The sequence below is a fragment of the Puma concolor genome, chromosome E4 (assembly GCF_028749965.1).
Source record: "Puma concolor isolate L17-30 chromosome E4, mPumCon1.1.hap2, whole genome shotgun sequence".
Classification (NCBI taxonomy): Eukaryota; Metazoa; Chordata; class Mammalia; order Carnivora; family Felidae; genus Puma; species Puma concolor.
Genome location: NC_141683.1, coordinates 60,182,772 through 60,203,857, shown reverse-complemented (window position 1 = coordinate 60,203,857; position 21,086 = coordinate 60,182,772). Strand labels below are relative to the sequence as shown.

Sequence of the window (21,086 nt, the reverse complement as noted above, 5' to 3'; positions counted from 1 at the left end):
ATTAAGGGGCTTGTTAGATCACTGTCTTTTGAGACTTGGAAATATTTGATAATCTTGATTATTACGTGAAGTAACACGAAGAGACTCAAAATGAGAGAAAATGGGAGTTACGAATTTTGTCCCAAATCAAGGCCTGACCGGCTTCATTGAATACTGTGCTCAACTTAAAGGTGGATGCTTCTGTGGGACCCTGGAAATGGAATGATTGTTGAGTCTTTGTCTAGATCAGTTACTGGGGCAGCAGCCTGGAGTGAAGACTTGGGACGTTAGTGAGACAAATCTCTCTCCCTCTCCCCCTCCTGCTCTGTGTTACCGTGCAGGGCGATGTTGGGCTCGCTATGGGTAAGCTGTATGGAAATGACTTCAGCCAAACCACCATCTCTCGCTTTGAAGCCTTGAACCTCAGCTTTAAGAACATGTGCAAGCTAAAGCCACTTTTGGAGAAGTGGCTCAATGATGCAGGTGAGTAAGTGTACGAATTTTACAGGGGAGTTGTTTACACCTGGGCTTATGTCTTCTAGTACCGCAGAACTTATGTCTTATTGGTACCGCAGAACATTGAAGCTCACTAACCTTGGGAGGATCAATATAAATTATGACTCCATAAATTAGAGAACGAATTCGTTTAAACCTAGTAGTTACAATGGACACAATCAGTAGTCATTTTTAGCCTTAGAATATTTCTTGTATTTGAGCCAGGTTAGGGATAGTCGAAGGAAGAGGATGAGAAGTCCTAGGTGTTTACATACACTTGAAAAACAAATTTATTGGTTCTTCCTTGATGAATTATTATAAACTTGTTACTGATCAGATTTCCGCTTTTTTACTAAAAATGACCGCATATGGTTTATATACACAATGGAATACTACTTGACAATGAGAAAGAATGAAATCCTGCCATTTTGCAGCAACGTGGATGGAACTGGAGGGTATTATCCTAAGTGAAATAAGTCAGAGAAAGACAGATCCATCATATGTTTTCACTCATGTGGAACTTGAGAAACTTAACAGAAGACCATGGGGGAAGGGAAGGGGGAAAAAAAACAGTCACACAGAGAGGGAGGGAGGGAAACCATAAGAGACTCTTAAATACAGAGAACAAACTGAAGGTTGATGGGGGGTGGGGGGGAGGGAGAGGGGAAAATGGGTGAGGGGCATTGAGGAGGGCACTTGTTGGGATGAACACTGGGTGTTGTATGTAAGCAATGGATCACGGGAATCTACGTCCCCAAACCAAGAGCACACTGTATACACTGTATGTTAACCAATTTGACAATAAATTATATTTTTCAAAAAATACTTCCTACATAAAAAGCTGAGCTTTTAAAACTAGCTGAGCTAGTTTTAACTTGTTTTATACTGAGTTGCCTTACGGAAAATTTGGATTGTGAGTCACAGAATCAGAGACTCTGAGAGCTATAAGGAACCACAGAGATCTCCTAGGCTTTGGTTGTCATCGTAAATGTGAACAAAAGTCAGGTCTTTGGGAAAGACAAACCTGTAATTCCCACCCTTCAACAGTCTGATCCATGGCCGTGGGTGAGGCCTCAGCATCTGTAATCTTACTGAGTTCCACAGGTGAGAACCTTTCATTTTCCATAGGGTGTTCCATATGAACACCTTATGTTCCATAAGAAACGCAGAGATGTCTGTGATGTGACCAGGGTCATCAAACTAGTAAATGACAGAACCTTGTTTAAACTTCAAAGAATTTAGAAAGATCTGTGGTAGTGAATGATGTTTTAATATGGGTTATGAAAACCCTCCTGTGCTGGCTCTTAGCTTAACATATTTTGGTCCGTTTTGTTGTTACTGTTAATATATGTATCATATGCATGAGTCATGCTCAGCTAACTTGACTTCTGTGTTTTCTTCTTTCTTACAGAGAACCTCTCATCTGATTCGGGTCTCTCCAGCCCAAGTGCCCTGAATTCTCCAGGGCTGGGAATGGAGGGCTTGAACCGTAGGAGGAAGAAACGCACCAGCATAGAGACCAACATCCGTGTGGCCTTAGAGAAGAGTTTCTTGGAAGTTAGTAAAGTTTTTACTTTTCATGTACATGTGATTGTCTGTATAATATTAATATTAGGTGCTGTAGATGATGTAATGATGGACTTGTCAGCCTCGGTCCTGACACATGCTTATAACGTAGCGGAGAACATAAGACAAAGGAAGTTACCGAACATTGGGAGCAGAACCAGAGGCCTCCAGGGCTCAGGAGAGTCCAGGCGCGTATCTGCGTGAGCACCAGTGTGACAGAAGAGACCACAGCTGCCGTGGGATACGCAGGAGCTGCACAGGCGGGGAGAAGTGGGAGGAAAGCACTTTAAGCAGAGGAAGTGCACCAGCAGAGGCATCCAGGGAGGAAAAACCTCCCAGATTTGGCAAAGCACAAATAGTGCCATTTGACTAAATTCCATTGTCTGTGTGCCTAGAATAGTCGTTTGGGACTAGGCCACCAAAGGCCGTGGATGTCAGGGTTTAAATAAAGTTAGTTCTGGGCGCCTGGGTGGCTCAGTCCGTTAAGCGTCCAACTTGGGCTCAGGTCATGATTTCACGGTGCGTGGGTTCAAGCCCCACATTGGGCTCCGCGCTGACGGTGTGGAGCCTGCTTGCCATTCTCTCTCCCTCTCTCTCTGCCCCTCCGCGACTTGCGCTTTCTCTCTCTCTCAAAATAAATAAACTTTAAAAAAGGAAAATAAAGTTAGTTCTAACAGGTATTTAGCCTCTTTTGTCTTTGTTTGTTTGTTTGTTTGTTTGTTATTGTACCAGGCAATGTCACAATCACAGCTTCCAAAAAATTGTAACTTTTCTAATTTAGAAAAGGCTTGAGCACAGTGGAAGGAACATTGAATCAGGAGTCTCTCCACTCTACCGCTTTTATTAACTATATCAATAACTGTGACTTCACTGTGTCAAGTCACTTGATTTCTTGTGCTACAGTCCCTGTCTCTGAAATACCTGCCTTTCCTGCCCCGCAGGCTTATTGCCTACCTCGTGTGGTCCTAGTGAAATCATGTGCATGGAGCACTGACAACCTCTTAAATTCCTACTAACGTATAAAGTTGTATGGATTATGAATTTTATTCAAGATTAATAACCCTTAAGATGAAAAAATAAACATTCAAGAATACAACTTATTCGGGACGCCTGGGTGTCTCAGTCGGTTAAGCGTCTGACTTTGGCTTAGGTCATGATCTCACAGTTCGTGAGTTCAAGCCCCGCGTCAGGCTCTGTGCTGACAGCTCAGAGCCTGGAGCCTGCTTCGGATTCTGTGTCTCCCTCTCTCTCTGCCCCTCCCCTGTTCACTCTCTGTCTCTGTCTCAAAAATAAATAAACATTAAAAAAAGAATACAACTTATTTAATACGATTAAGTTTAACAACTATATGTTGATAAGAATGTTATCTATAAAAGTTCTTTGTTAAAAGTATGGCCAGGGGGCGCCTGGGTGGCGCAGTCGGTTAAGCGTCCGACTTCAGCTCAGGTCACGATCTCGCGGTTCGTGAGTTCGAGCCCCGCGTCGGGCTCTGGGCTGATGGCTCAGAGCCTGGAGCCTGCTTCCGATTCTGTGTCTCCCTCTCTCTCTGCCCCTCCCCCGTTCATGCTCTGTCTCTCTCTGTCTCAAAAATAAATAAACGTTAAAAAAATTTAAAAAAAAAAAAAAAGTATGGCTAGTATGGTTTTATATATATCCCAGCTTCATCCTCTCATTTGTCCCTCTCCATTTGTTTATTTATGTCAGCAGTTTAAAAAAGTTATTCCAAAAGATGGGTTTTTTTCTCCTTTAGAATCAAAAGCCTACCTCGGAAGAGATCACCATGATTGCTGATCAGCTCAGTATGGAAAAAGAGGTGATTCGTGTTTGGTTTTGTAACCGCCGCCAGAAAGAAAAAAGAATCAACCCACCGAGCAGTGGTGGGACCAGCAGCTCACCTATCAAAGCAATTTTCCCCAGTCCAACCTCACTGGTAAGGATAAAAAATAGAGGACGCAAGCTCAGGGACTAATTTTTATAATTTTACAAATGATCTATGAAATCAGTTTATTTCATAATACTAATTTATTGTGTATATGTATTCATGCTAAGTATGTATAAACTTGTATTTTAAATGTCGCCAAGGTAATTCAGTCTCGTGTCGTCGTTAAGCCAAGAACTTGCTGATCTTTCTTTCTTAAAGTGAACAATTTTAATTCTTTCCTATTTCATGGTGGCTCCATTATTCTCTTCTCTAGTGTGGTTTATAGGTTACTCTGCAACTGTGGGAGCAAATTTGCTGCTGACTCCAGTTAGCTTAAAAAAAATCTTTAGTTGCTTCTTATTCACGTTGGGTTTTAAAGCCCGTATTATTAAAGTTACGTGACTAAGTCACAGCAAATTCCGAGATAATGATTAGCTCTGAACTTGTATTAAAACAACCGTCTCCTGTCTTCACCCTCAGACATGTAGGCCTTTCACTGATAAGCTCATTGAGTAACTTCCGCCGATTGCTCTAGAACAGTATTCTAGGCTGAGGGGGTGTTCCCTACTGCTGCAACTCCCTTGAGCTTAAGGACGACCGCAAATGTGAGTCCACACTTCCAACCAGAAATTCCAGAGCTGGAAAGATTGTGGAGTTTGCATTTCTGAGCTTTCCTTGTTAATGTGTCTTATATCACTTGAATGTCATTCTATCCGGGGATGCTTTTTAAACTAACTTCACCATTAAGAGTGCCCATGGAGCTGTGAAGTGAAGGTTGTGATTGTTGATTAGCAGGGCTTTCGTCATGAAGTTCATAAGACCGCAGTTAGGACAGCTTCTCAGGCACTAGATACAGTTCTGTTTTATGTAGGTGACGATTTTGTGTTTGGGTTTTATTTGTACTAAAAGGAAGACAGACAGTATTTCTTACAAAACTGTGGAAATACTTTGTTGTTTCAAAAAGAAACTGTCAGTTTTTAAAATTTTTGCTTCACCTTCTTTCCATGCTATCATTTCATTAAGAAACAAAAACAAGACAGTCTTGTCCCCACAGGGTCAGAAAAGAAAAAGAAATCTCAGAACCCCTGATTCCCTGATCCCGTTGAATAGTTTTCCTGTGTAGATTAAGTTGATAAATAGCATAGTATTCCTTCCTTGCCTGTAGTATATCTGACTCCACATTATTGGAATTAAGGAATTTTTTTATTATTTCTTTTAAAACCCTCGGCAGAGCCATTTCTAGTATCAGTGAAAAACCATCTTCTAATAGCCACCTTCATACGTAGGTCTGTTTTCTCAATTCAAAGATCAAAAAATGATTATAAAATTATTTCCTCTTAGGCCTTTTTAATTATGTTGTATCTGAAATTTGAACATTTTTATAGGCAAAATACGTCTTTGATGTGGATTTTAAAGTTTTGATTTTTTTAACTGCTTTTGCATATTTTCACTTCTGGCCTCTAGGTGGCAACCACGCCAAGCCTTGTGACTAGCAGTGCGGCCACGACCCTCACTGTCAACCCGGTCCTCCCACTAAGCAGCGCTGCGGTCACGAGCCTGTCTGTCACAGGTAAGCAGCCGCCTGGCTGAGCAGCTGTTGGACACATGGTGGGCCCGTGACAGGTCTCTCTGAGAACTGTGAACTAAATTGTGAATTAGGGCTCTGACTGCAACTTTTTTTTGAAAGGCCCTGTACGAAAACCTGAACTCCAGAAAACAGGCATAATTAATTTCGTCAGAAAGAATTCTCTCACATAAAGATTTTCTTGTCTGTTCTGTTCTTTCCCACATTACTCTTATCTTCGACATTGCTCCCGGAGTTATCTTTCAAAACTCCCAACTTTTTTCCAAGTAACTCCTCTCCTTAAAAACTTTCTTGCAGTGGCTACAGCTTTTTGTATTCAGGAAAGCATCCAGATTGATCATCAGTTCATCGAAGGTTATTTCCAGTCGGGATCTTATCTTCCACTAGTCTTTTGTCCCTTTCATCCTCAACACACGGGAAGGTTCCATCCATCCTTTTGTAAATATCCCCACAGCCTACAACACTACCCCAGCCTGCACTTCTTTCTGAAAGCAGTGAAACTGCTCCAGCTTAGGTATCAGTTCTTTCTGGAAATACTCTTTAGCCTGCCCAGGAAACTCTTCATTCCCACCTGATTGTATTTCTTGTACTTCTGTCTTTCTCAATAGATTTTGCACTTCCCAAAAGATCTGAATATTCTTTTTGCAATCTCAGTGCCTAGTTTGGTGCCTGATGCATTCGTTATAAAATGAATAAACTTTTTTCCTTTGGCCTCCTTTAAAAAACACATTTCCCAAGTACATTTAAAATAACTTAGGGGCGCCCGGGTGGCTCAGTGGGTTGGGCGTCCGACTTCGGCTTAGGTCATGATCTCACGGCTTGTGGGTCCGAGCCCCGCGTCGGGCTCTGTGCTGACGGCCCAGAGCCTGGAGTCTGCTTCAGGTTCTGTGTCTCCCTCTCTCTCTGCCCCTCCCCTGCTCATGCTCTCTCTCCTTCAAAAATAAACAAACATTAAAAAAAAAAAACTTTAAAAAAAGTTTTAATTGAAAAGAAAAACTTTTTAACTTTTAAAAAAAGTTTTATTTTAAATAAATAAAATAAAATAACTTAGTGTTGGTGCACCTGAGTAGCTTAGTTGGGTAAGTTTCTGGCCTTGATTTCAGCTCAGGTCATGATCTCACAGTTTGTGAGATCAAGCCCCGTGTTGGGCTCTGCACTGACAGCGTAGAGCCTGCTTGGGATTCTCTCTTTCCCTCTCTCTTCCCCTCCCCTGCCCTCACAGTCTCTGCCTCTCAAAATAAATAAGTAAAAACTTTAAAAAAGAATAAAACAAAACAACTTAGTGTTGTCATCAGAAGTTTTTTAGGGGCACCTGGGTGGCTCAGTCGGTTAAGTGTCCAACTTCAGCTCGGGTCATGATTTCACAGTTTGTGGCTTCAAGCCCTGTGTCGGGCTGTGTGCTGACAGCTCAGAGCCTGGAGCCTGCTTCGGATTCTGTGTCTCCCTCTCTCTCTCTGCCCCTCCCCCACTTGCTCTCTGTCTCTGTCTCACTCAAAAAAATGAGTAAACACTAAAAAAATAATAAAATAAGTTTTTTAGTGATATATGATGCATAAGGCATCCTATAATTATTCACCAGGCTGACTATGTGCTAGTAAATCGTCGAATGGATTTGTGATATTTCACAGTCAAGCTTGAATTTAACCTAGAGCTGGGGAATTTGATTTTCTTCACCCATGTTTTGAGTTTGTTATAACACTTCTTTGCCTCTATGATCTAACTGAATGGCTTCATATAGTTATTAAGTTTCTAAGTTACTAGGAAATCTCATAACTTTATTTATTTAGAGTAGTACTTCTGGACCTCTTTTGGGTCTTAGAGCTCTTTGAAAGTTTGATGCAAGCTTTAAACTTTTCCCCTCACAAAAGAGACACACCCACAAGTTTTAGTAAAATACTAAGGATGTTCATAAATGACAACCCCCATCAGTCCCCACCTCACAAAAGCCATTTTTGGATGCCGTAGGAGTAGAGATTGCAAGCTAAGAACCCATGTTTGAGAGTACATAGTATTCAGCACTTCGGCTTAAGCCAACTGGTGGTGATTGATTGCTGTTGTGTTGGGCATCAGGAACACGAAATTCCTGCATCTGAGGAGCCCACCATCCACCCTGACTGCCATCATCTGTTCACCTTCCCAACAAATTGTAAGTCCTGTTACGTTAGGTCTTACGTTTTCTTTTGCAGAAAAATTCCTAATAGTTCAAGCATTAAGAACAAGTAGCTTTGCAGATTTCCTAAAAATGTCGCAACAAATCTGAAACAGAAGGTAATTTTTAGGAGATACACAGACTCAATCTAGCTAAAACTTTTCTGTCAGTTTTTGATGATCCTAGCTGGCCAGTCATATTTTCCTAAACTCGGTTACTCAGCCCATTTATGTGGATTTAATTATAACTATTTTCTGAAATGTTGGTAACTTTTTTTGGAGTGAGTTTTTTTCTTCAGTTCTTAAAAAGTTGGAACGTTATAAGAAACTCAAATAGGCAAAACAGTCACAATGAACTATTTTTATCCTGCCTTTAAAACATTTTTTTATATATATGGGCAATTCTAATAGTGTTTAATGTGTCCTACTTTTTTTTTTCACTTCTCATCTTACAGTATCATCCCTGTTACAGTTTTTTACATTTCTACCTTTTTTTATAATCTTTTTTTCTTTTTTTTCGATGTTTATTTATTTTGAGAGACAGAGACAGTGTAAGTGGGGGAGGGGCAGAGAGAGAGAGAGAGAGAGAGAGGGAGAGAAAGAATCCCAAGCAGGCTCCAGTGCAGAGCCTGATGTGGGGCTCAAACCCACGAACCGTGGGATCATGACCTGAGCCGAAATCAAGAGTTGGATGCTTAACTGACTGAGCCACCCAGGTGCCCCTACATTTCTACTTTTGATTTGCCCTTATTGTATTGAATGGTTGTACCAGAATTTCGTAAACATTTCCATGTAATGCTATGATGGTTAAGTTGTACCTACAATGACCAGCTTTTCCATTGGAGTCCCACAAATATTGCATCCCAAGAAACCCCTCAGTCTCCCAGCCACAGAACTTATCTTTCTTGTTCGATATGATTGTATTCTTCCTATCTAGCATACCATCTAGAATGTAAGCTACCCAGTAATTATTAAAGGAATGAAGTTTTCACTTATAAGTAATGCTATAATGAGGACCTTTGTACAAAACAGTTTTCTTAAGTTCTTTATTTTTAGGTAATTTCAGATGTACGGAAAAGTTGCAAGAATAGTTCAGACAAATACCAAATCTCTTCCCTTAGATTCTCCAAATGTGAAAATCTTACTGTATTTGCTTTTTCTTTCCTTTTGCTGTTTCTCTTTCTGTGTATGTGTTTTTCTGAACTGCTTTAAGAGCAAGTGGTGGACATGCTGCTTTACCTGTAACTACTTCATTGTGTGTTACCTAAAAAAATAAATTACCATATATAACCAGAATACAGTTACCAAAAATCAGGAAATTAACATTGAGTCAGCACTAATATCTAGTAAACAACTCACATTCATATTTTGCCAGTTGTGCCAGTAATGTCTCTTAAAACGCAAGAAGATCTTTGTTTTTTCAATGTTTGTTTATTTTTTGAGAGAGAGAGACCGAGTGTGAGTGGGGAGGGGCGGAGAAGCCACAAACGGGGAGATTATGACCCGAGATGAAGTCAGACACTTAACCGACTGAGCCACCCAGGTGCCCCTAGCCCGAGAAAATCTTAAATCATGCATTGCATTCAGTTACTGTGTTTCTTTAGTCTTATTAAACTGGGGACAATGTGCGTCCTTCGTAGTACTTTAGTACATTGATTGTTTTGAAGAGCGTAGCTGTTTACTTTGTAGATGTTTTGTCTCACATTTCCTCCTGATTAGATTCAGATAACGCACTTTGGGCGAGAATACCACAGAAGTGACACTGAGTTCTCCTTTGTGCATGATATGAACACACATGTTGTTTATTGATCCTACTACTGCTGGTATTAACTTTGATAATTTTATTAAGGTGGTATAGGTCAGGATTCTCCATTGCATAGTTATTATTTTATTCCTCATAGTAAATGAGGGATTTGAGACTGTACAGATACCCTGTTTTTTTCTCAAACCTTTGTCCACTAGTGTCCATTGATGATTTTTGCACGGATCTGTTATGATTCTCAAATAACTGTGTGATTTCTTCTACATTTATTAGTTGCCTTCCTTACCTTTTTCCATATGTTAACTCCCTTATCAGTGACCATGAGAAACCTGGCTCTTGTTATTTAACAAGATCGTTAACTGCTCAAACCTGTAGTGAAAACACAGTGGTTTCAAAATTGCTAGCCCACGTTTCTGAACAGAAAAGGCCTACTAATTGGAGTTCCATGTTTGTTTAGAGTTCTTGTCTTTAACCTGAAGGTATGTAGTCCGAATACTGTGCTCAGAAGTTCTTTCGATTAGGTCTTTTTATATAGCCTCTTCAGTGTAGTTACATTATTCATTTGAAATTCCGTTTGTTTTGCTTGTTTTCAACATTAGTGTTGTTCCTCTCATCCTTGTGGATTTTTTTTTTAAGTACATGGGATAATAGCATATCATCAATCATTGATTTCAAAAGTCAGGACTATACAGTAATTTCTCTTCAGAATAATGTCATTCCCTTCTATTGTAATTCTCTTTCTCTGACAAGTGAGCTTGGAATCTCAGGGCTCTGTTGAGGCGAATAATTCTCACCTCTGTCATAGTCTTCTACTGTGTCCTTCCGGACTCTGGTTGGTTTCCCTACCACCTAATCCCAACCTCTTTCTCATTTCTGCAAATCTCTCAAAATCTCAAGTTTTCTGATACCTGTCCCCAGAGTTCTTACTCCCTTTTCTTTAACCATCATCTGGGATAGGATTTTAGGAACGAAGCGAAAAAACCATATCCTCACTCTGCCGTCTTCTAAGAGAAATCTTGTCTGATTGACACATTCTCATTTTCCAGTATTTAGCATAGTGCTTGGCACATTGAAGCTCCCTGGTAAACGTTTCTAGAGTAGATCTAAGAATGATCATGACTGTGCTACTCCAGAAAGATTGTGTTCTGATGTGTATCAAAGCCTTGCAAAAATTCAACAGAACAACCTTTAATAATCTCAACTAAACACGCTCTGCCCCAATTGTTTTTTTCCAAAACAGGATTTCATAATGAACCATATGCTGCCCCACACCCATTAGCAGTCCGTCCTCATTTACCCCTCACCGTCCTTCTGGTTGCTCTACTCTGTCTGTGGTTGTGCCTGTTTGGGACGTTTCATACAAATAGAATCACATAATATATGGCCTTCTGTGTCTGGCTTTTTCCATTTAATACAACATTCTTCAAGGTTCATCCATGTTGTAGATTGTATCGGGACTTCATTCCTTTCTATGGCCGTATGATTAGCATCATTTTGTTTATCATCTATGACTTGATGGACATTTGAGTTGCTTTCAGTTTGGGGCCATTTTGAATACCTGCTGCTGTGAGCATTTGTGTACAGGGTGTTATGTGGACTTGTTTCCAGTTCTCTTGTGTATGTGTTTAGGAATGGAATTGGTCTATTATGTGGCATACTAGAATATTATGAACAACCTTATGCCCCCAAAAAGTAAGGCAATTTAGATGAAATGGACAAATTCTGAGAAAGACACAAATTATCAAAACTGACTCAAGGGAGAAAACTTAAATAGACTTAAGCCAGCAATGTAAATGAATCATTAATATAAAGATTTCCCCAGTGGGGCGCCTGGGTGGCGCAGTCGGTTAAGCGTCCGACTTCAGCCAGGTCACGATCTCGCGGTCCGTGAGTTCGAGCCCCGCGTCAGGCTCTGGGCTGATGGCTCGGAGCCTGGAGCCTGTTTCCGATTCTGTGTCTCCCTCTCTCTCTGCCCCTCCCCCGTTCATTCTCTGTCTCTCTCTGTCCCAAAAATAAATAAACGTTGAAAAAAAAAAATTTAAAAAAAAAAAATAAAAAAAAAAAGATTTCCCCAGAAAAAAAGACTAGGCCCAGATGGCTTTAGCAGCGAATTCTATCAGATACTTAAAGAAGTTAATCTTCAGCCATCTCTTCCAGAAGATAGAGGAAATGTAACTCACTGTAGAAAACCAGTATTACCTTGATACTAAAGCTGGACAGAGAGACCACACAAAATTATAAACCTATATATTCCTTATGAAAATATACACAAAAACACTCAGCAAATTTTGGCAAATCAAATCCAGTAACATACAGAAAAGATCATACACCACCATCAAGGGGGATTTAGCCTGGGAATGTAAGGTTGGTTTAATAATAAGTGCACATTAAATAATACAATATACCATAGCAACAGGAGAAAGGGCCAAATCCACACTGTCATCTCAGTGGATATGAAAAAAGCATTTGACCGAATCCAACAACCAGTTCATGATAAAAACCTGGAATAGAAAAGAACTTCCTCACCTGGAAAAGAACATTAAAATCCTACAGCTAACACCATACTTAATGGTGAAAGACTGAATGCTTTTCCCCCTAATATCAAGAACAAAGCAAGCTCTTGCCGACTTCCATTTAACATGATGCTAGACATCATAGCCAGCTTAACAAGGGGGAAAAATTAAAAACATTCAGTTTGAAAGGAGAGAAGTTAAACTGTCTTTATTTGCATTATTCTGTGTATGTAAAAATCCCAAGGGATTTGTATTTAGGACTAAGAAATGAATTGAGTGTTGTTGCAGAATACAAGATCAATCTACAAAAATCAGTTGCATTTGTATATTCTATCAGTGAATGGACCAAAAATGATATTACAGAAATAATTTTATTCATAGTAGCTTCGAGAAGAATAAAATACCTGGGAATAAATCTAACAAAAGAAGTATAAGACTTATACAGTGAGAACTGCAATTTGCTGAGAGAAATTAAATAAAGTCTAAATAAACGGAGATGCTCCAGCTTCATGGTTTGGAAGATTGTTTTGTTTTTTGTTTTTGTGTGTGTGTGTGTGTGTGTGTTTGGTTTTTTTTTTTTTTTGGTTTTTGGTTTAGTTGGTTTTTTGGGGGGTTTTTTTTTGGAGAGAGCGAGCATATGAGCTGGGAAGGAGCAGAGAGAGGGGGAGAGAGAATCCCAACATTGGGTTCGAGCTCATGAACTGTGAGGTCATGACCTGAGCTGAAATCAAGAGAAATCAAGAAATTTATTGAGCCACCTAGGTGCACCAAGACTCAGTATTTTTAAAATGACAGTATTCTCTAGGGTCACCTGGGTGGCTCAGTCAATTAAGCATCTGACTCTTGGCTTCGGCTCATGGTTTGTGAGTTCGAGCCCCAGATCGGGCTCTGTGCTGACAGCGCTGAGCCTGCTTGGGATCATCTCTCTTAGTGTCTCTCTGCCCCTACCCCGCTCACTCGTGCACGTGCTCGCTCACTCTCTCTAAGTAAATAAATAAAGAACTTTAAAAAATTGACAGTATTAAAAAAAAAAAGATGACAGTATTCTCTAAATTGATCTGTAGATCCAATATAATTGTAGTCAGAATTCTAATAATTTTTTTTGCAGTAATTGATAAACTCATTGTCTGAAGTATATATGGAAGGGACCCAGAATAGTCCAAATTTGAAAAAGAATGAAGTTGGAGGACTTAAATACCTGATTTCAGAGCTTACTGCAAAGCTGTGCAATAAAGCCTGGATGCTGCTGGCATAGGGGCAAACAGTAGATTAATGGAACAGAATTGAGGGGCCGGAAACAAACCTTTAAATTTATATTCTGTTGACTTTTGACAAAGGTACCAAAGCAGTTCAGTAGCGAAAAGATACTCTTCACCAAATGGTTCTGAGACAATTGGATATCCATATTCATGAAGATGAATTTAGATCCTTCCCAACACCATGCACAGAAATTAAGTAGAGGGGATCAAAGGCCTAAATGTAAGAAATAAAACTTCTAGAAAACAGGAGAAAATCTTTATGACTTTGGCGTAAGTTTGTAGATACAGGGCAAAGAGTTTGTAGATATAGCACCAAAAACACAATTCATAGAAGAAAAGCAAATGATAAATTGGAATTTATCAAAAGCAAAATCTTCTGTACTTTGAGAGATGTTTTCAGAAAATGAAAAGTCAAGCCACAGACTTGGAGAAAACATTTGCAAATCCTGTATCTGATAAAGAAGCATCTAGAGCATATGAATAACTCTTACAATTAAGTATTAAAAATATAAACGACCTCATTTTGTAAAAGGGCAAAAGATGTTAATGTATATTATGCCAAAGAACATATAGAAATGACTAACGAGCACATGAAAAGGTGCTCAACATTTTTACTCATTAGAGAAATGCAAATTAAAACCATACTGTTTTGTACTCATTCAATGGCTATCATCAGAAAACCCCAAAATCACCAGTGCTCGCAAGGATGTGGAGAAACTGGAAACCTCATCCATTGCTGGTGGGAATGTACAATCATACAGCCACTTTGGAAAACAGGGCGGCAGTGTCTTTATGAAGATTTTTAGATTTTTTTTTAAGTTTATTTCTTTATTTTGTAAGAGAGAGCAAGCCGGGTGGGGTGGGGCAGAGAGGGAAGAGAGAGAATCCCAAGCAGGCCCTCCACTGTCTGGAGTCATCTTCCAGCCCAGGTTAACTTTGCTGCTGACATTGACTGGGACTTTCCGTGTATACACATGGGATTTCAGGAGACTGACACTGAATGACCTGCCTGAAAGTGGCAGTGGAGAGTGAGGAAAAGCCTGTTTTAAGCCTTTGACCTCGAGATAAGGGGTCTTCTGGAAATGGAGGGTTTCAGCTTCTGAACTTTGAAAGGGAGGTAGTGTCCGTAGTTAAAATCAGGGTAGATAAGGTGAGACGTTGGGCAAGAAAAGATTGAAAGTACACTGAAATGTCTTAGTGGTAGAAGAGAAAGGAGAGAAGACATTTACCTTTCTAAATAGAATCTGTTACAGGTGTCAAAGTGTGACTCTGCCCAACGTAGGACCCAGCCCTGCACCAGAGGCTCAGTGATAGAGTGATCAGATAGACTTAGAACTGCGAAAATAACGGAACCATGATTATCCGCGTAGACGTAGTTGTACTTAGGGACGGCAGCAATAAAGGAGGAATGGTATATATTTTTGAGAAGGGCAGAAAGAGGAGTAAATGCTCCCCTTTTGATTAGCAATGAGAAAGATATGTTTACCGGATTCACTGAGACCATGTAACGCTTTTGTGCCGTAGTGTAGGGGGTGGGAACAGTAGAGTCAATACTGAAATAGGTCTAATTTCCTCCCAGTTCTGTGATGTGTGAAAGCAACATTTCCTTAGAGTTAAAATGAGAAAAGAGTTGAATTCTAGGTGTTCTTAGTATCAACCAGAAGAAGGCTTGAAAACGGTCTTTTAGAAGGGCCAAACTGAATTTTTTAAGAGTCTTCTTGAGCTTAATGATGTATTTTATCACCAAAAAGTTACCTTTGACATTAAGATCTTTGTTCCAATGGTTTGAAAGATTTGTTTTGATTGGTCTGGTTCTTCTATAATGTATCAAGCCTTTTATACCTCACAGAAGTATTATCCTGAAAATTTATAGATGCTTTTTGAGTCCTCTATCCTGAGAAAATACCACTTAGGTCCTGCTTTATACATATATATGGTTGGTTATCTACTAGAACATAGTAAGTTTCAGTAAATTAAGTTCCGGCTAGTGTAGGCAGCCTGTGTTTGTGATATGTGGCATTGCTGATAACTGAAATAAAAGGGCCTGTTCTCTCTTGCCTCTCTAAATAGCATCAGAATTACAGCTCACTGGGGACGGCTGGCATCTTCCACTTTGTGGAAGGTTTTCTATCCTGTGACTGCCTTATGAGTCATTTCTACTTTAGGCAAAGAGACTTAACATTCTTTTCATCACACTTGCCTTTGTGACTCAACAAGCCTGACTTCTAGACGTATTTCAGACTTGTGCTACCCAATACGGCAGGCCCTAGCCACCTGTGGCTTTTAAGCACATAAAGTGTAGCTAGTTCAAATTGAGATGTGTTACAAGTATAAAATACACACCATTTTCAGAGACTTAGTATGAAGAAACATCAGTACTTTCTTGATACTGGTTTCATGTTAAAATGATAATATTTGTGGATATATTGGGTTAAATGGAATATAATATTGAAAATAATTTAACCTATTTCTTCCTGATATTTTCAGTTGGACCCCTAGAAAGTTTTAAATTACGTATTTGTTGTGTTTCTGTTGGACAGCATTGATTAAGTAATTCCAGTGAGTGTGTTTCAGTGATGATATTTGTAATGTCAATCATTCATTTGTATACAAATGTTTGTTGTTCTCCTTATAACAAAAAGAAATTTGGCATCTTGATTTTTTAAGGTCTCTCAACTAACAGTTTCCTAGAGCTTCATTTTTCATGCTTTTATGAGATTCATAATATATTTGTATGTTACTGTTTCATGAATAAGAAAATATTTACCACAATAGGCTTTTGGAGAGCTGGTTTTTGTTACAGAATAACTACTTAGATTTTTCGGTGCAAAGAAAGCATCTAGACATAGGCTCTTAGTTATTTTCATACTATTTTCACATGTTATTATTGACACTTAGAAGAATATGTAACTTTTAGTTCTTCTTGCCTTCATTGTGTTGTTTTGATTTTTCTTTTTTTCTTTTAATTGTTTAATGTTCATTTATTTTTGAGAGAGAGAGACAGACAGAACACAAGCTGGGGAGGGGCAGAGAGAGGGGGACACAGAATCCGAAGCAAGCTCCAGGCTTTGAGCTGTCAGCATAGAGCCCAATGCAGGGCTCGAACCCACGAACCACGAGATCATGACCTGAGCCGAAGTCGGTTGCTTAACCGACTGAGCTACCCAGGTGCCACAGTTTTGATTTTTCTATAGAGACAACTCTATACAAGTAGCTTTTTTGCTCATATGTTTCTTCCCCAGACCAGTTGCATTCCATAGTCAGAGCTGCTGTGATTCTTTGCGTTCTGAATAAGAAATTGGACATGGAAATCTGTGTTCTCTGTTTCTTTCATGGCCGCTTTATTGCTCTTGCCTCTTAAACCGGGGTCTGGTTCTAAAGTGTTTGTTTTTGTGGTTAGTTTCCATAGAGACGCAAAACGAGGTTAATAAAGGACACAGAGGTTCCTGGATGGGAGATTAGCTTGTTCGCAGTTGCGTCCAGAGCACCGTTCTTCCAGAAGCAGCCACCGAAGGGCACTTTCTCCTCTGGTTCTCTCTGCAGGCACCACAGACAGCACCTCCAACAACACTGCCACCGTGATCTCCACCGCGCCGCCAGCTTCCTCCGCAGTCACGTCCCCCTCGCTGAGCCCCTCCCCGTCCGCCTCGGCCTCCGCCTCCGAGGCATCCGGCGCCAGCGAGACCAGCACAACGCAGACCACCTCCACTCTGTCCTCTCCTCTCGGCACCAGCCAGGTGATGGTGACGGCGTCAGGGTTGCAAACGGCGGCGGCCGCCGCCCTCCAAGGGGCCGCGCAGCTGCCGGCCAACGCCAGTCTCGCCGCCATGGCCGCCGCCGCGGGACTGAGCCCAGGCCTGATGGCGCCCTCGCAGTTCGCAGCTGGGTAAGGAGCGTTCGCACCTCGGTCACCCCCGAGAGACCGCTAGAAGTCAGTGCTCCCCGGAGTCGCTCGTAGGGCAGACCGTCTCCATCTGAAATGCATAAAGCAAGAGAAACCCTCTTTAGAGCCATCAGCTCTTTGGAGTGGGAGGCTCTGGGGGGGTGCAAGGGCCTTCCTGCGGCCAGACTCCGCTTTCTTAATGCTCCGGGAGGGCGGCCATCCTACCGTCATTTCCAGGTGAGGACGCGGAAACCAGGCCACTAGCGCTGATCTGCCCGAGCGGTGGGGCCCGGACGGAAGCCCACAATTCCTGGCTCACTCTTCTGCATTCTCCACCTAAGCTCTCTCAACTGTCTGCTTTCTGATTTTCAAACACGGACAAGATGCAGAGTCATAAGATCCCCTGTTTTTTATATTATCGAACAGGAAGGATTCCTTTTTCAATATGTGCCTTTCTCTGGCATCTTTTTGTTTTGTTTTGGGGGGAAAAAAAGAATGAGGTAATTCATTTTTTGTTTTTAATTTTTTTTAATGTGTATTTATTTTTGAGAGAGAGAGACAGACAGGACGCGAGCAGGGGAGGGACAGAGAGAGAGGGAGACACAGAATCTGAACCAGGCTCCAGGCCCTGAGCTGTCAGCACAGAGCCGGACGTGGGGCTCAAACTCACAAACCATGAGATCATGACCTGAGCCGAAGTCGGGCGCTTAACCGACTGAGCCACCCAGGCGCCCCAAGAATGAGGTAATTCGAAGAAAAGTCAGCATGACTCTGCAGGTTTTAGGTTTTGTGTGGATCATATCCTCGTTTCGCTTTGTACAACTAAGCATCAAAGAAGGCAGTAACCAAAGCTTATTCTCAGAAGGAGAATAACAGATATTTCCATGTACTTCCCCAGCTGCATTTTCCTTTTTCTTATTCCTTTGGGTGTATTGTCAAGATGACAGATGTGCCTACATTGTAACAAAGTGACTGCTCTTTTGGACTTTCAGAGGTGCCTTACTCAGTCTCAATCCAGGGACCCTGGGCGGTGCTCTCAGCCCGGCTCTCATGAGCAACAGTACACTGGCAACTATTCAAGGTCAGTAGAATTTTTCCCCTTACTTAGACCTTTGGGTTTGTTTGTTTGTTTGTTTTTAATGAGGGACGTTTGCTTTGCTAGAGGTAAAGGTGATGGGGAAAGGTGGTTGAATTGATCATGCTAACTTGACGACCAAGAAAATGTCCTTGTGAAAAAAAGGACTTCTACAAGCCCTTCTACTTTCTACAAGAAGTATAGGTGTCAATTTGTAAGAACAGGAAATATGCTTAGTTTGGAATATTACAAAAAAACAAACAAAATAACAGGAATTGTTATGCTGATATTTATCTTATGTGAATAGACTTCGAGGCAGAATTTCCCCCTGATAAATTTATCTAAGTAGTCATCCAAGACCCATCCCCAGGTAAGCACCACCAAGATAAATTCCCCAGTCCCCAGCCCCACCCCCACATAGGAGAGCCACATAGGAGAAGGTCCTATAAGGATTAACCTTGGAGCACATTATATAGACTTCAAGAGTACTTTTAATTGTTAGGTTCTGCCCTTTGTATATCCCCATCAGTTCAGAATGTATATTCTCTTGGATTGTCTCTTTTCCAAGCCCATTGGGTCTCTTTTGGCCTTCGCATGCTATCCAGTCTAAAATGGGTCTAAATCCATTCAGTCCGTATGTGAAGGGTTTGCCTTATTTAGCTTCTGAGCTTTATATGCTAAGATGCTATGTTACGTGACTCAGGAAAACAATTTGAGACATCACTATATAAATCAGAGAGAGAGAGAGAGTGTGTGTGTGTGTCTTAAAATGTGAATGGTTCATACTTAAATGAGAGCTCTTGGGGCCAAAAATATGCTCTTAGCCAACCTCAGTCAAGATTAGTGTTTCATGGATGGTATCTCTGCAGTATACTATAGAGAATATGAGTTACAGACAAACCTAAGACATGACTTAGATTAGATTATACTTCTGGGTTTCCTGGACCCAGTTTCAACGTGCCCCACAACACCAAGCAAGCCTTGCAGACCAGCAGGGTATCTCAGACTTTAACTTAACTCTGACACTGTCTACCTAGAGATAGCATCAGATTCCACAGGGTAAGGGTTCAGTCCAACAAAACCGTTCCTCCCTCCCCTTCAGACACCAGTGGTAAGCCCCGGCTATTATTACCTATGCTTCTGACCAGCTACAGATTGGCGGTTCCAACAACCTTTTCCTTAGATTGATTCTGTTACTTGGCTAGAGCAGCTCACAGAACTCAGGGAAACACATTTACCAGTTTGTTAAAGGATATGATAAAGTATGCAAATCAACAGCCAGATAAAGAGATACATAGGATGAGGTCCCAAACAGAGGAGTTTCTGTCCGCAGTGGAATTTGAGGTCTGGCTCAGTGGCACATAGAAGTATTCTGGTTCTCCAAGAGTGGAGGCTCTCCAGACAAGACCCAAAAGCTGTCCCCCTGGGTTTTTTTTTTTTAATTTTTTTTTTTCAACGTTTATTTATTTTTGGGACAGAGAGAGACAGAGCATGAACGGGGGAGGGGCAGAGAGAGAGGGAGACACAGAATCAGAGACAGGCTCCAGGCTCTGAGCCATCAGCCCAGAGCCTGACGCGAGCCTGACGCGGGGCTCGAACTCAGGGACCGCGAGATCGTGACCTGGCTGAAGTCGGACGCTTAACCGACTGCGCCACCCAGGCGCCCCTGTCCCCCTGGGTTTTTACGGAAGCTTCATGACACAGTCATGATTGACTAAGAAGGCATTGGCCGTTGGCTGAATCAAACTCCATGTTCCCCTCCCATCATGTGAGGTTGGGGGTGGGACTAAAAGTTCCAACCCTCAGATCACATGGTTGGTCCTAGGGGCAACCCGTCCCTGCCCTTGGGTGGCATCCAAAAGTCCCCTTCACTGATATCAAGACCCGTTTCATGGTTTTGGCTCTGAAGTGTTTTCAGGAACTGTGGGTGTAGACCAGATATATCTGAGAAATACCAATTTGGTCATTCAGATGACTGAATACATATTTCTTCTAAATATATATTTCTAAATACTCTTTCTATATATATTAGAATGATTTTTTCTAATATATCATTAGAATGATTACCTTACATTATATTGACTTTCTCCTTGATGAAATCATATGTAAAATTGATGGTTAGAGCTGTAAACCTTTTGGTATACAAGGATTTCTTTTTGGCATGAGATTTGTGATAAATCACTTTTGCTCTTACATGAGGAAACCTCTGGGCTTTAGTGATGCTACAAAGGCAAATGCCTTCCCCAGGGCACAGCTGAGTATAGAACAAGTACTGTCTGGGAATATCTAGAACTCTTCTATGCCCCTGAACCTAGAATCTCAGAAAACTTAAAGCTGCACCAAATCTCACCGATCTGTGCTCTTTGTATGATCATGTCCAAGTCAGTCCCTCTAGCTTTCGTTATATATGAAATCAGCCAAAAGTTTTTAATCTAGATTTATTGGAATTTTACTTTTTCTTATTTTTTTTATTTTAGAGAGAGTGTGAGCAGGGGAGAGAGACAGAGAGAATCTTAAGCAGGCTCTGTGCCCAGCTCGGAGCCCGACGTTGGGGCTCTATCACATGACCCTGGGATCATGACCTGAGCTGAAATCAAGAGTTGGGTGCTCAACCCACTGAGCCACTCAGGTGCCCCCCCCCACAACTGAAAAAATATTTATTAAGTAATGTCTGCACCCAAAGTGGGGCTCTAACTCACAACCCCAAGATCAAAAGTCATATGCTCTTCCAACTATGCCAACTGGGTGCCCCAGATATCAACCAAATAATGCCGTTAGAAACCCCCTCAAACCTACATGTGAAAATGTAGTTATATGGGTGGGAGGATATTGGAAGGGTTGCCAGATAACAGAAAAAGATACTAAATGAGAGTGCCAGTTATTTAAAAGTAAAGTTCGTT

The 21,086-nt window shown here is 41.1% G+C and overlaps 1 protein-coding gene across 3 annotated transcripts in view; it reads left to right on the top strand.

Moving 5' to 3' along the window:
* POU2F1 (POU class 2 homeobox 1) overlaps positions 1-21,086 on the top strand; it is a 182,551-nt gene that overhangs the window by 156,045 nt on the left and 5,420 nt on the right. For all 3 annotated transcript variants that reach the window (XM_086693451.1, XM_086693452.1, XM_025926269.2), the window contains 6 exons: positions 321-462; positions 1,886-2,031; positions 3,791-3,970; positions 5,426-5,531; positions 16,772-17,114; positions 18,104-18,192. In XM_086693451.1, coding sequence (XP_086549577.1) covers positions 321-462; positions 1,886-2,031; positions 3,791-3,970; positions 5,426-5,531; positions 16,772-17,114; positions 18,104-18,192 — 1,006 coding nt within the window. The remainder of the gene's footprint in view (positions 1-320; positions 463-1,885; positions 2,032-3,790; positions 3,971-5,425; positions 5,532-16,771; positions 17,115-18,103; positions 18,193-21,086) is intronic.